We start from the raw sequence: 15,517 nt of genomic DNA on the forward strand, positions 1-15,517 counted from the left end.
TCATTCTCGTGAAAAAAAGGAATAAAAGGAAAAAAATTAAGAAAATAGCTATTTATAGAAAACAAAACAAAAAAGGGCTCAAACAACAGAATCTGTGCTGATGCTTTTGGATGAGCAGTCCGATGGCATTGAACATTACCTGTGCAAGCAGGCATGCTTGAAAACCTGTCTGAGTACTGCAGCTTCAGTTCCACAATCCAGGATTTCTTTTATGGTTGTTGGAAAAAAAAGAGCCTAATAGTTTCATACTGTATTTATTTAATAACTAAAATTCACAAATAAAAAGATACTTGCAAAGTCCTTTAGTTGTCTCATCCCCTCCTCCTCCACTCTACTGCTTTCAGACCCATATGCATAAAAAAATGGGTTTGGATTTTTAATTTTAACTGTTATATGATTGGTCGTTGGAGCTGAAGCACCAAATGGAGAAGATGCTTTATGGAGATGAGGGTAGAATCCTTTGCCTTCCCACACACATTTTGGAGGAACACAGGAGATGTACCAGTGCCCGGACTCCTCTGCTCCCATTTCCCCCACCCAGAGCATTCCTTTCATTTCATATTTCCTCTGTTAAGTGACTGACTGCAGCCTCTTTTCCCCCTTTCTGTGCTCGTGGGACTGCACACACGTCGGACATTGTTCATTTCTCACTCTCCAGGCTGTGAGTCAGTGTCAAGTAGGTCCTGTTACAGCTCAGTGCGAGTTGGTTTGTAATGGGTCTTTTCTTTTCAGGTAGGTTTGTGTGTCGATTCAGAAGGCTTGTGTTGTTTCTTCCTTGTTTACATCTGACAAGCTGCTGGATAAGGCTATTCATACTCCAGGAACTGTTTGTGATAGAACAGCAAATATCTGGAAGAGAGCAGAGGGACAGTGTCAGCTGTGTAGCAAAGCAGGTGAGTTTCCATTGATGCAACCATAACACATGAGGGCTGTTAATTTTGGTTTTCTTTTTAATTTGAGGAGATTCCAGGGACACTAAGCAGGGATGAGAAGGAGGGAAGCCAGCTGACAATTTTACCACCCACTCAGGAACTGAACAGCTGTACATCAAAGAGAAACCCCATGGGATCCCCATCCCTGGAAGTGTTCAAGGCCAGGGACAGGGCTTGGAGCAACCTGGGATAGTGAAAGGTGTCCCTGCCCATAGCAGGGGGCTGGAGTGAGATGAGATTTAAGGTCTTTTCTTAGCCAGGCCATTCCATGATTCTATGAAGGAGTCAAACCTTATAAAATCTACTCAGGACCTGAAAACTCTGGAAGATTGGATTCTGTTGGTGCTCAGACAGGCAGCAACCATTAAACACTAACATGACACAAAATAAATGTGCTTTAAGAGACAGCTGTTGCTTTAGAGTCACACTACCAGACATCAGACCAGGATTACTGCAAACTGCCTCCCATTTGCTGGGACAGAAGTAAAATGAAGATGCAGCCATGTGGGTGAACGACCATGTCCCAGTCAAATATCTGATGTGTCAGTCTGCACTCAAATCTGGTGTTTTGAAGGATGAAGTTGTTCCTGACCCTGATTGCTGTGTGTGTACTGGTACAGAAGGGAGCCCAGCCCCTCAGCAGTCACACAGAACAAGGGGACTGATCTCCACACAACCCTTAACCACTCTGACACAGCCACTTGGGAGTCCTCAGAGCACTTCTGAGACATTCCAACTTTTATAATTCCATCCAAGCCCTATGGATTCCTTCACACGACACGGAGCTACCGTGTCAGCCTTTATCTGAACCAGGGAAATGCATCAAAGCTCAAACCAGCCTTTATGGGCAATAGTTGTGCTGTACATCCTCTCCTCCTTGCCTCTGGCAGGTTCTTCCATGGGCATAACCCCACCTGAGCACCAGGCATGTGTTACTGAATTACAACAAAATCATTCCTCTGCTCACCTCAAAGCAGAAGTTCCCTGTCAAGTCATTTAACACTAAAATTCAGCTATAATAGATTTCTGTTTTTACTTCCCGATTGAAGTTTAAAAAAAGGAAAAACGGGAAAATTTTAAAAATTACAACCTGAACATTGTGCCTGCAGCAATCCTTAAACATGTCATGAATAATTAAAACAAGAATGGTAAAGACTTATCTCTGCAGTACCAAGTCCATAGTTGAAAATGCAAAATGAAGACTTCAGATTTTAAGTTGCTTTTTTCTTGGAACATAAACCAGTTCCCAGTGTCTCCCTCAAATGAGGAACATACAGTGCTTCCCTTGAAAAATACTGCTCTGTCCTCCCAAAGCTTGTATAATATAAATATCAGAAGCCATAATGTCAATCTGAGATTAATTTAAAGCCATGAGCTAAGAAACAGCTCATGTTCTCTACCTGTCTCCCATAGAGCCTTGCTATTCTAGGGCACAGCACTTCCTTAATGGCTTTTCTTCAAATCTTTTACACTCATCATAATCCAAAGGTTCTGCAGGCACAGACTGGATTGTGTCACAGAGATAAACACTGCTCCTGCACTGGGGGATCACATCACTTTGGTTTTCAGAATCCATTCCATTAGCAGCAGTTTGGACATGAGCACCAGTTCCAGACATTGCAGTCACCTGATGTCCCTTGTCCTTCCCTTCTCTTCAGCAAATCCAGGGTTATAAAGCAATTATGGGTAAATGTGACTGTGCAGTCTCCATGCTGAAGCACTGTGCATTACAGGGGATATTCAAGAGAGAAATTATCCTTCTCTATGATTAAAAGGGGTTTTTTAAAGTAAGAAAAACCCAAAAAAGGTCAAAGTTTGCCTTCCTTTCCCCTTCCCAGGGGACCACTTACCCTTCACTGTCTAGCACATCCTTAATGCTTGCCTTGGTGATAATGGCATCATCACACTTGAACCACTGGTCCTTGTGCTGCCGGATGAAGCTGGTATAGTGCCCACTCTCCAAGGTTCCCTGGTGATTAACTACTGCAAACAAGGAATACCTGGGACAGAAAACACACCATGAATATGTGCTTCAAAAGGGGGAAAGCAACAGGCATTTCAGACAGGCAGAAACTTCGGTTCATAAGCACACATAGCAATGCTAAAGGATCTGTTCCATCAGTAAAACACCAGTTTAACACTAGCGGGGAAGAGGGTGGCCTTGCCCAGGGGAAAAAATATTTCTTTTCCTTTCTATTTCTGCAGCTCTCCAGTCTGGTGATCACTGTTAGCTTTACCAATACTGGCTACCAAATTTGCTTCTAAAATAGATCAATATTGGTGCATTCCTGAAGAGGACCACTGATTATCCAGTCTGATCTTCTACTTCCTTGATTTATTCTAGTGAACCAGAAAACATGCATTTGAGGTATGGGGAAGGAGGTAATCTTAGATATTTCCGATGATAAACTGCTGAATTGATTTAACTGTCCTTAATCTGCAAAGCCTGTACTTATTTTGAAATACTGAATATATTCATACTCAACTTCCAGCTCTCAGATGCTGCTGTGCACTTGCCTGAAAACTTGCAGGCCCACCTCTGTTCTAAAAAAGATACTGATCAGCAAGTTGCTCTTGTTTTCTTTTTCTTTTTCCTTTTTTTTTTTTTTTTTTTGAAGTGCAAGACTGAAGTCTTTGGCTCTTTTGTTCTAAGGTAAGATTTTATTTCCAGTCTTAAATACACTAGTGGCTCTTTTTCAAGCATTTTCCACTCTCTTTAAACTCTCTTTAACTCTTTCATAAAATGCTGCCCTCACACTTTGTGTGTGACACAAGCACAGCTACATAATGGTAAAATAATCTCTCTAATCTCACTTGATATTGTCCTACTCAAGTTGAAAATTCACAGAACTCTTTTGACACAGTGGTGCCACAACAAGGCAGCTATTCACTGACTGCCTACAGAGCCACTGTCTGTAGGGGAGTCCTTGATCCAGCTAGGATGGACAGCACACTCCAGTCCCAGCTGGAGCCTTCTGACTTTGCCCCAGCTGTTCCCTGGCACCCAGATCCCTGAGGAATCCAGGCACCTTTGCTCTCATTACCTAAATCTGCTTAATTTTTAACAATTTCTCCCAGTTAAGGCATGTGCAAACCTCAAAAGTGATCAGCTGTGTTACCTTCAGACCTTTTCTAGCACTGCAGAACACCTGCCTGGTACCTGCCTGGTGACACCTGCACTAAGACCTGCTGAGTTTGGTTTTACATCTTTGTGTGGTTCCAGTTTCTTACTGAAACTTTTAGTGGCAAACCAAGTGCCTTGAATTTAAATACACAACAGCAGCAATGAAACTTGTGACCTTATTTAACTGAAGAGGTAAGGTTTGTGTGACCATTTCTATTCCCATAAAGCAATGGATACTGGTTTCCAACACCCCCTTTACATTCTTGAGCAAGTCCCACACCAGTCCATCATTTATTCTGACTGGAATCAATACCTGCCCAATAGACCCCAGGATTACTGGGATCATCTGTTCCTGACTTTGAGTGTCAGCATTCTATTAATTTTCTTTGGTCCTCTGGAACTCCCTTTGCCATTGCAATAGGAAGAGGAATATTTAAGGAAACACCCATCCCTTGTAATGAACATTGTGACCACAGCATTTCATTTTGCCCAGAGACCATTTGAGGGTATCACCCTCAGCTCTGGAACAGCTGCCACAGCCCCACGGAAGGGCAGGAACTGCAGTGAGCGAAGATTTATTTTGCAACATTCCAGAGTTACTGTGCTGTCAGATATGGTAATGCACTGGCACTGCAGGATATAAAGCAACACTATCTCCTTCTAGAAGGCAACTACCTTTCACAATAGGAGTCATGGAATGTACCACTTACTTATTATCATTGTTTAGACTATCCGTCGGCTGCTGGTACTGCCCGTTCATTCTGCTCTCTTTACTGCAACACACACACACACAAAAATCCAGTCACTTAAAGCAGTGGCTTCCCAAACCCAGGAAATTGCTGTGACATGACACACAGCCTGTTTTCTGAATCCAGGTCCTTATTCCAGCTGAGCAGCAAAAAGGGCTGATTAGGATGCTAAAGATGCTTTATTTGCTCTCACAGCAGTGCTACATCACAAACACCATTTCTCCTCCTGGTCAAGGCTTTGGTGCTGCAAATACACATCTGTTTATGTCAAATGTTTTATCCAAAAAGCTTAAGAACAGGTTAAGAAAATATTTGTATTTGAAACCTGGGAGATTATCTAATTACATCAATCCTTTATATTGTAATGGGTCGATCATCTTGACTCTGACTCCTAAATTCATTTTGTGTTTTGACAGCAGCAATAGGATTATGCTGCTGATTTCCTAGCTGGTGAAATTCAGACTGCTGAGTTATGCCTGCTGATTATCCCATCTCTATTCCATTATGCTGGGTACCTTTAATCAGCAGTCTGTTCTATCCAGGGAGAATTCACCATAGATGAACAAGGAAGTCTCAAGAATATATTGGAATAAACCATATATCCTTAATATAACGGTATTTAACAGAGCTGCAGGGCTCTCCTTTCTCTCTTGGTAGAAGCATCTACTTTTTTTCCTGGGAAATAAGGAGTGCAGGCAAAGCTTGAAATTGTAAGTAAAATTTCAGCATCAAATAGAGTCTCTCTGTTAAGAGATACCATGGTTTGGGGCTTTCTGCACTGCTTCAGATATAAATGAAATCTGAATATCCTCTTGCATATTTGCATGAATGTTTGACAAATACTTTTTAATTAAGCTGATTAAATTCCTTTCATAAAGGTGCATTTATATAAATGCCACGTCTTCCACAAACCTGGGAGGTGGGAGAAGTCTTGCTGTTTCTATTTTAATCTGGGCTATGCTTTTGCTTTTTGCAGCATTCTCTAAACAGAAGTTGAAGGTACTAAACAAAAACCCCCAGATTTGCCTATGCACAGGAATAAAAAGGAAGGATTTTTATAACTTCAGGAATACTGGCTGGGGATTAGGTTGGCCAACTGCACAGGATGGCAGGTGGGTGGGCACTGAGGGGATAGGACCAAAGCAGGGATCTGAAGGCAGGATGGATCTGGGTCTATAAATTTAACAGGCGACCAGAAACATAACACACATTAATTAAAGAATCCCACCACAATGTGTAAATATAAATCCTTTTCAGGCACATGAAACTGAACAGTTAATCTAAAAATGGGTTTAGACAAGCCACAGCTTCCACAGAGCAGCTCATGGCAGAAGTACCACCACAGACACTGTTCTGTACCCTCACGTATGCTCCTTGTTTTATGCTGCACGTGTGTGAAGTGGGAACCAGTTCAGGCCAGCTCTGTGAGGGGTTTTGGACTTGGAGCCCACCTGGAAGCCATGAAAGGTGTCATGTCCAGCTCCAGTGGAAACGAGACATACGTAGTGATCTTCCGCCTCAGTTTGGCTGAGTGTTCAAACCGCTGCAGGCAAAGGCAAGAGGTTTCTTCTTTAGACAAAGGGTAAATTTTATGGTTTTTATAAATGTACTAAGCTTAAAAACAGTAACATGAAAGCACATTAGCAGTCACTATGCAGGGAAAGCCCCAGATTTTTCCTACCAGCTCTATGGGAATGTCCATATAAATAACAGCATATTTCTAGCAGGAAAATAAACCACCATTTGTGGGCTCAATGTTAACACAGTATTAATTAGCTTATTTACCTTGTTATCTATGCATACAAACCTATTCCCACGTGATATCAAAGAAAAAATATATTAAATAAGGAGAACACACAGAGCCTTTACCCAAAGCAGTGCTCATTTGCACCAGGGCTATTCAAACCCATGGCTGCTGCCTACCCTGGCTCACAGAACTGGTGATAACAGAGTTTGCCTTCGGAGTCACACTCTGAATCCACCCATCCAATCATCTCAAGTGACAGGAGTCAAACCTACACAGGAATACCCATTCAAATTAAGGCAAAAAATTGAGTATGCTAACAAAAAAAACCTTGTCCCTCAGCCAAAAGAGGCCTGCAATACCCACCACCCTCTCCTCATCTCCTTCACTGAACATTAAATTGGAACAGGAACAAATACCAGAAAGAGATGAATGAGTTTCTATTTAGAGGCAGCTTCCCTCTCCATTTCTCAGAAATTCTTCTCTATTTACACTTCAAGTTAATTATTTTCCAATTGTGATGCTGTTACAAGTCCCTAGCAACAGATCCAGATGTGAAAAGCTGAGATTTCTGTAATTCTTATCTTTTGTGTTTCTCTTTTGCATTAATACACAAAATGAAATTTGCATTTTGCATAGACAGGACAACACAATCACTTAGGGAAAATAATTTATTTTCCAAAAGGTCTTCAGTCATTTTGAATTACACAAATACTGAACTAAGTATAGGAAAGGAGTGGAGCACATTCACCTTGACTTCCCTCAGAACTTTTCCATGCTTTTCCTTCAATACAGTGGCAAACTTTCAGTGCAAGTGTAAAAATTGTACCATGTAGGATGAGGGCGTGTAACTGGAGATTGGTTTCTGTGCTGGTTCAGGTTTTGGACCAGCCTTCCATTCTGTCTCTAGATTCAAGCTGGTTAAGTTCCCCCAGACACACTGCAAAGCTACATCAGAGATAATGTAACACAATCTTAACAGAAAATCTAGCTGGGCGAGGCAAGATGTTCTTTATATTAATTTATATCATAAAAGTTTAGTCAGTGAAAGCCAGAAGACATGTCCCAGAATTCAGCTCATCCTGTCAGAGAGGAAATCACATCCTCTGCTCTGCTGGCCCCCCGTGAACTTACTTTGAGATGAAAACAGGCCACAATGGGTAACTTCTTCATAGTGAGTTGTTTGGTAGATTCTTGGTAGCTATGGCAACCACTACATTTGATTTTGGCACTGCTTCCTAGATGTTCTGGCCTTGTAAACCTAAAAAAATATTGAAAAGGAAAGGAATGCACGAAACAATCAGATGGTTTTTGACATGTGCTGGAAACGCTTTTACTTGTGGGTCACTGGCACCACAACAGACAAGAGTCAGTGGGTTTTAAATAATTTTGGAAATACCTACAATCAAACCATAATAATGTGAAGTGCTAAGGCTCAGATATCCAAATGTGACATGGATCATGGCTCTAACTTGCACTGAAGTGAATCAGTGGCTGAGAAAGGAGCTCAGTGTCAGTTCATCTCCTACAGCAGAGCAGCTCATTTTCATACAGAAAGCAAAGAAAGATCTTTGGTTTTCAAACCCAGAAACATTGATATGGAAGACACTCTTCTGCAACACACTATTCTACCTTGTAGCCCTCCAGGGCTGGGATCAAAGCTCTGAGATAGAAAGGCCTGTAAACACAAAGTTCTTTTCAAAATACAGATACCCTTCTAAAAAACCTTTGTTGACAAAAATCTCTTTCAAAATTTTCAGACAGAACTGCTCAAAGGAGCCATGGGAAGAAACCATTAGGGAACAGGGAAGAGCTCACAGAAAATGGACTACCTCAATGTTCATACTACAAAATAAAGCAAAGTCTCTCTTTTCCAGAAACTCAGCATAGAAAGGCCAGGACCATGGACTTTCCTTTCTGAGTCCTTTCCTCCAAGTTTAGATTTTCAAAAGGAAAATCAACATTTTCCCCAGAGGCTGCCTTGTAACTAGGATTTTTGAGGTGAAATATTTCAAAAATATAGTTAAAAACTTTAAATTTCTTCATTAAATGAAGAATGTGAGTGCAACATGGTGTCAGTTTGTCCCTCACCCTCACTCTAACTATGGCCAAAGCAGCCTCCAGCATTAAATGACATCACAGCTTCCTGATTAATTAACAAGATTTCCTTTACCTGGCCTATGTGTCATCATTCTCTGTTTTTTCTTTCTTATGCTTTGTATTTGTTTATCCATAAGTCTCTAAAAAGGCTTATAAACTTGCTCTGATAGTTGTTTGGAATGTTCATATTTTTCCATTTTTGTGTCACAATCCTGCTCAATGCTTCCTTCTTCAGGGTAATTTCAGCTGCATGGCCACACTGACATGCAGTTACACACTTTTTTTCTTGCTAACTTTTGGATAAAAACATAGATCCATCCTCTTTATCTATTAGAGTTCAACTTCTTTCCAAAATCCATACTTTCCGGAAGTATCTTTGAACCTGGATGTTTTTCCTTCCCTATCATCAACTTTGCTTCTACTAATCTCTATGTTGAAGAAAATTACCAAAATTCAATTGGTTTTGCCTCTTGATGTCTTTCTGCATCAGCAATTTTTCATGTGTACTAATTCCCTCATTTCCTTAAAATTATTGATCTTAACAGCATCAAGCTCCAGGTAACCTCTTTCTTAGGCAAATATCTGCATTTGCCACAGGAGAATGACTTTCAGATCTGCTGAAAGATCCAGGTGAACTGTACACAAAGCCATAACCTTCTCCCCAGGTATCAGTTTCCAAGATGCCTGTCAGCCTCAGAATTTTTCTTTTTGAAAGCTCCATTCCTTTAATCCTTAATGGCATCCCTGCAACTAAGCTGGCAGTAGCTGACTCTCAGTTGTGCTCAGAGCAAAATCTGATTCCTGCTTAGTGTTAGAATTTAGATAAATATCAAATGCAATGTAAATTCTTTTAATGTGCTTCCTCAGCCACCAGAATGAAGAAAAAGGAGACAGACTTTAGTGATTTTGATCATGTAAAACCCCATTGTCTGGCAGTAGCCAATGCAAAATTTGTTTTCTTACATCATGTGGCAAAAGGCTTTGAGTGCTTATTGTTGCTCTGAGCCTTCTTCCTTTCTTATAGAGAAACAACAAAAATACGTGTAAAATGCTGTATGGAACAGAGCTGTGAGAAAGCACCCAGTGCTCAGAGCCACCTGGAGAAGAAGATGAAGCCAAATTCCCTCTCTCCAAGCCCAAGCTGTGTCTGTGGCAGGCCATACCTTCTCAAGCAGTCTGTGAGGGTGGTGGTGCCCGACACGTGGCTTTCCCCATTGACCACGCTGCCATCGCTGCCCGGACTCAGCGGCCAGAAGGGGGTGGAGGAGCCTGGCAGATCCAAACTGATGTCCCAGAAGGGGTCTATCGTCGTGGAAACACCACTGTGGGAAAGAGAAGGGTTCCACACACCTTTAAAGGAAGCCAAATGAACAGTGTCTCTCTCACTTTGGGGTGCACTCCAGGTGCTTAATTTGAAGGGCTTTGGGATCTCCATCACCCCTAGAGGGCACTCAGAGATGACAGAAAACAGAGCTGCTCCAGAGTGTTCACCCACAATCGATCCCTTCCCTGCACATTTAAAAGCTGTATGTTTGGGGAAATGTACGTGATGTATTAAATGCAAAATAAAAGTATTTAAGAAAGTCTCACGCTCACTGGAGCCCTGAGACTCAAAGCAGAGCTGCTCTGGGACAGAGGCACTACTGACCAGTATAAACCAGTTAACATCTGTGATAACAGCTATGTGCCATCCAACTAGCATACAAGCTGGTCTTGCCTGCTCAAGACATGGAAGATGGTGCTTGAGGCTACCTCAAAAAAGAGAAGGATTTAAAAATAGTCTTGCTGTCCAGCAGTGCACTGAATTCAGTTTTGCAGTTCCTCTCAGCATCTCCTACAGCCTTTGGCATATGAGGGGCCAAAGAATAACTGCACCAAGCAGTAGCTTGTGCTCTCTATCAGAGTTATCTACAAACAGCTGAAGACAGGCCAACAGACAGACTGTGGAAAAAGCTGCTCAAAATTTTAACTGCTATTGACTCAAATCTTTTCTTCCAGCATCCACATTTTTAAGAGAACTTCAGGGGTCTAAGTGCCCTGTTACACTTATTTTTTGAGTTCTCTCTTCCCCTAAAAGCAGTGGTTTCCACTCTGAAATCTCATTAAGCCTTCAATATTCTGCCTTTTCCCTCTGCTTCATAGTTGTCAATTTCAAAAGAAAACTTCTTTTGTCAAAGTTTCATCAATGTTAATATTGTGTCATAAGAAATCAAGCTTTGCATTATCACATAAGGATTCTGTGTCTCTATCAGGCAAAGAACAAAATTTCCTATGTTTTCCTTACAGTAAATCTTTTGCAAATCCCTCCAGGAAACTGAGAATAAAAGCAGATTCAAACAAGCCCAGCCCATGAGCAGGACAGCAAGAATGTGAGGCAGAACAAAAAACAAGAACTCTGACTTCTGCACTATGGCAACACCAAACATCTCCAATGAGAAGTCAACTTGTTCCAGTACAGAGTAGGACAATAAATACATTTTTCCATACTCTTGTAAAGGCTTTTTTCTGGTACCTGAGATTACATTAGGCATCAGCCTCTTTGAAACCTCTCCTGATGATACATGAGGCTCCTGACTGAAGGAAAATGTGGTTCTATATCAGAATTTTCTCAAAGGTAGTTGCAATTATATATACTGAAATTCAAAGAGATCTTGGAAGTATTTTCTTTATGGTCTTGGAAAACAACAACCTTTTCCAGACTAGTAAAAGGTTTGTGTGCATAAGCCTGCAGTACTTCCTAGGCAGCTTTTTAGGTATGTGTTAACATGTGACAGTTAAGTGACAATTGATTGCATTTAGCTGACTGAATTATAGAATTAGAGAATCCCAGGATGGTTTGGTTGGAAGAGACCTTAAACATCATCTCATTCCAGCCCTTGCCATGGGCAGGGACACTTTCCACTAGACCAGGCTGCTCAGAGCTCCATCCAGCCTGGCACTGAACACTGCCAGGGATGGGGCAGCCACAGCTTCTCTGGGAAATCTGTGCTGGTGCCTCAAGGTGCTGCACTAACACAGTTCTTGTCTTTCTGGAGTTTTGCCAGTATTTATTGGTACTCAAGAGAGGAAAGGCTCAGTGCACTGCACTGGAGGGGGTGCAGCTTTGAATCAGAGCCCAGGATCAGGAAAAGTGACTTACTGGCAGACTTGACAGGTAACATCCGACTGCAGTCCACCTGTGAAGATTTGGTCTATGATGCAGTTACAGTGGTTGGGGTTGTTGGCCTTCTTCCCATTATCATCACCTGCAGGAATGCAAACACAAGCTCAGAAGTCAAAAATCCTCTCAGGGAACAGTGGTTTGTCTTGGACTGTGTCTCCAGTAACTCTTTCTAACTCAAACTTATACTGCAAGTGCGCAAGGATAATACAGAACCCTGCAGAAGTTGTGCATTGAATAAAACAAGGAAACAAGATAGGAATTCCTTGAAAAATATAGAAGATAACCAAAAGGTGACTATATGTAGAAGTGAAGCTTTAAACCATAGTAGTTCTCAGCTACACCCTTGAGCAGTTGCCAAGGTGGTTCATTAAATCATTATTTAAACTTCACAACAGCAAATGCTACTTTTTACTTCTATTCCAGTCAGCTTCTGCAAGGGGAGAGAATTTATTAAGAGCCATTCACCCCCACCCCACTGCCTCCATCAATGTGCACCTTCCATGCAGGTTTTCATCAGTGGGAAAATGAAGGATGTCCTTATCTGAAGTGAGGAGGTAATGCTGTGTCCTCCTCCAGCTTCCCCAGAGGCACAGTGAACACATTCCCATCTTTCAGGCATCACACAGTCACTGCAGATCCCAGGAGTAAAGTGTCATTTTTAGGACCTGAGTGCTGAGATGAAGCCAACTCAACTTTCTCACAATAACCAGAATATTAAATAACCAAACACTTGTGCACACAGTTCTCAGCTTCAAAGCCCTGTCCCTCCATTCCCCAAGGTGAGGCAGGAATGACACCCTTTTCCTTGCATTTCCAGACTGCCCACTGCTTCTTTTCCTTGGGTAGGACACATGCAACTGGGCTTGCTTTGCAATTAGAGATGCACACACCAACTACTACACAGCACCAGCTAATTGTTGCTTAAAATACATCTCAGGATGTTCTTCCATCTCCTTCAACAGCAACTGCTACAACAGAACTACATTTGGACAGGTGTCCCAGTGTATTTAACTTACTGGGAAGTATTTGATTTCTGAAACTGAAATGCTAAGATTGAAATACTGAAACAGTCCTCAAATCTCTGCTACTTCTCAAAACCGATTATTTTCTACTCAAGAATGTCCAAAAAAAACCACCTGAAGAAGTGACAAGTTTCTAAAATCAGGGCAATAGACCATTTTCATGTGTCTAAGGAGCTCTAGCTGGAGTTTTCTTGTAGTAGAAACAGATAGAATGATTTTTTTTCCAATGAAGCTTTAGAGTTATGCTGAAAAGTATTATATAATAATCTGGCAAAGGTTCCACTGGATAGTGGATAGTAAGTGTGGAAAAGCAGTCATAGGTGATACCTACTAAGCTGCAATGGGCCACTTGAGTTAATTAGATTCTAAATGCCTCAGGAAAGTTCTCCCTCAGCTGCCAGATTTAGGCTTTAGAAACTTTTGTTTGAATTGCCAAGAAAAGCACATTGTTTCCTTAAGAAGACTCTTGAAGAAAATGCTCTAAAATTAGATTTCAAGTGTATGAGGTTCAAGCTGGGGGTTATCACATTCGGTCTAAGGCGTTTCTTGATGGGAATTTCAGCTAAATCTTACTGAACTTAAGAGCTTTTAAAAGGCTCAATTATGCTAAGCTAATGAAGAGGGCATACAGGATAGAGACTGTGCAAGGCATCCTTCACCTACAGAAAAAGCTTCACTTATATTCACAAGCACTAAAGAAAATATTCAAAATAGAATTAACTGGCTTTTGGTTAAAAGTCCACTTTTCCTTTTTAAAGAACTACCACATCCTTGTAATCTCCCCATTTCAACCATTCTCTCTGCTTTGTTTTGAGGGGGCAGAAGGAGAAAAGCAGTGCTGAGAGCTTTTCCCTAGATCACAGGTACCATCCCAGCTGGACACCTTGTGCAGACAGTCATTGCCTCCTACAGAGAGAAATGAGCTCTCCCTTTTCAATTACACAAGTCAATTAGGATCAGTGATGAGAGGGTCTCAAATGAATATCCTGCAAGCTTGTTCCCAGCAAAACAGAAGGGTATTACCCACTCAACATTATTTCCCATGACATTTGGTTGGAGAGGAGGGAAAAAAAGAGTAAGATTACCACCTACACACACTTGTCAATATGGAACAGATGCTGAGGGGAGGTATATTATGCAGCTGAGAACTAGAAGCTGCTAGATTGTTGTGCTCAAGTTAAGGTCCCCTTCAACATTTCTGTCTCCCAAATTAGGTTTTAATTTCAGATTTTTTTTTTTTTTTGGGGGGGGGGGGTTTAAATCTGGTCCAGGGAAATCAGCAGCTTCTACGAATGGTCAGCACAAAACTAAAAGCAAACCTAAAAATGCATCAATGTACACATTAATGTGGTTATGAGAATGGCTGAAAATTGAGTTTAAGAGTTTGGACTCAAATTAAATGCAACTTTCAAAAAAACCCACACAGGTTACTACTGTGTCTGTGAAATAATTAAGCATGTTAATCTGTGTTCAAATTAGGCATTTAATATACCACTAAAGGTAAATAATACACAACAGCAGTAAAAACAGCTTTAAAATACACAACTTTTAAAGACTGCTTTTGGTTTTGATATAAAAATACAAGTTTTGACTCAATTTTCCATTCTGTATTTTAAATGAGAAAAGAGAAGTCAAGAATTGTCAGATTTTAAAAGGGGTTTTTATCAAAACAAAACATTAATGTTAATATTTCTGCTTTGATTTGGTCCCTGATGTTCTGAACAAGTGCTTGTTATTTCTGACAAAGCAATACACAAATCTATATGGATCAGAGCAGATGACATGTTTCACAAGCATATGCTCTATCAACTCCTAAGAATATCATACAGAATTCACAGAGCAGGGCAGTGTTTTCCTCCCAAATCTCAGTACACCATTCTTTTTCTGGTTTCAGATTCTGTTTTCAGATTTGTTTTGCAGCACTCCTTGTTAAAGGAGAATGCAAAACGCTTCAAGAAATCCAAATAAATGAGGAATAATCAGCTTTAAAGTACTACTCTCCCTTTTTTAAAACTACTGGATAAAGTTTGGGATAAAACCACAGATTACTTATATTTTTTTATCTTGCTTTTTGATCCTTTGTGTACCAGTGCCCATCTCTGCCACTTGAGTGCTGTTGCTCCTGCAGAAACCCCCACAGCCAGTGATGCCACTGGACAGAACAGTAATTTTTGACTTGCAGTCTTGATCCTTTTAAAAGAACAGTAATTCTGATCTAAGTTTCCCCAAGCTTGAGGATGTCTGAGACAAAGGTGGGAAACTAAAAGGTGTCTGCATGATTGGAACCTCAGTGGTGTGGAAGTTTGCAGAGTTAGAACCCCAAATTTATCCCAGAGCACTGGGGATAAAGATGCATCTGTCATGTTGACTAAAAGCTGACTTAATGCTTTACAGCCTGGGCAGAAATACAGATTATTTACACTATTTCTTCCACCAAAATACTACTTTCCAGTTAGATCACCTGCCTCCAGCTGTTGAAATGAAAAAGTGATGCACAGGCAAGACACACTTAACCCCTTTTTATTCAGAAATATTTCCTATTACTCCAGCAGCACAGAGAAGCCCTATTGAGGGTTTAGAATATGCCCTGCCCAGATGCCACAGCTCAACCCAACAGTGCCAGCACATCTGTCACCCCTCAGACAGGATTTACATGGAGATCAGACAGGTGTCCTGGCCTTCC

At 41.1% G+C, this 15,517-nt stretch overlaps 1 protein-coding gene across 6 annotated transcripts in view; it reads right to left on the bottom strand.

Annotated features, from left to right (window-relative positions):
* Positions 1-238: 238 nt before the first annotated feature.
* Positions 239-15,517, bottom strand: part of USP22 (ubiquitin specific peptidase 22) — an 88,232-nt gene continuing 72,953 nt past the window's right edge. For all 6 annotated transcript variants that reach the window (XM_021549780.4, XM_021549797.4, XM_085592130.1 and 3 more), the window contains 7 exons: positions 11,789-11,894; positions 9,813-9,971; positions 7,684-7,810; positions 6,257-6,348; positions 4,767-4,829; positions 2,783-2,932; positions 239-849 (listed from right to left, as the gene is read on the bottom strand). In XM_021549780.4, coding sequence (XP_021405455.1) covers positions 807-849; positions 2,783-2,932; positions 4,767-4,829; positions 6,257-6,348; positions 7,684-7,810; positions 9,813-9,971; positions 11,789-11,894 — 740 coding nt within the window. In that variant the 3' untranslated portion in view covers positions 239-806. The remainder of the gene's footprint in view (positions 850-2,782; positions 2,933-4,766; positions 4,830-6,256; positions 6,349-7,683; positions 7,811-9,812; positions 9,972-11,788; positions 11,895-15,517) is intronic.

The sequence above is a fragment of the Lonchura striata genome, chromosome 14 (genome assembly GCF_050655825.1).
Source record: "Lonchura striata isolate lonStrDom1 chromosome 14, ASM5065582v1, whole genome shotgun sequence".
Classification (NCBI taxonomy): domain Eukaryota; kingdom Metazoa; phylum Chordata; class Aves; order Passeriformes; family Estrildidae; genus Lonchura; species Lonchura striata.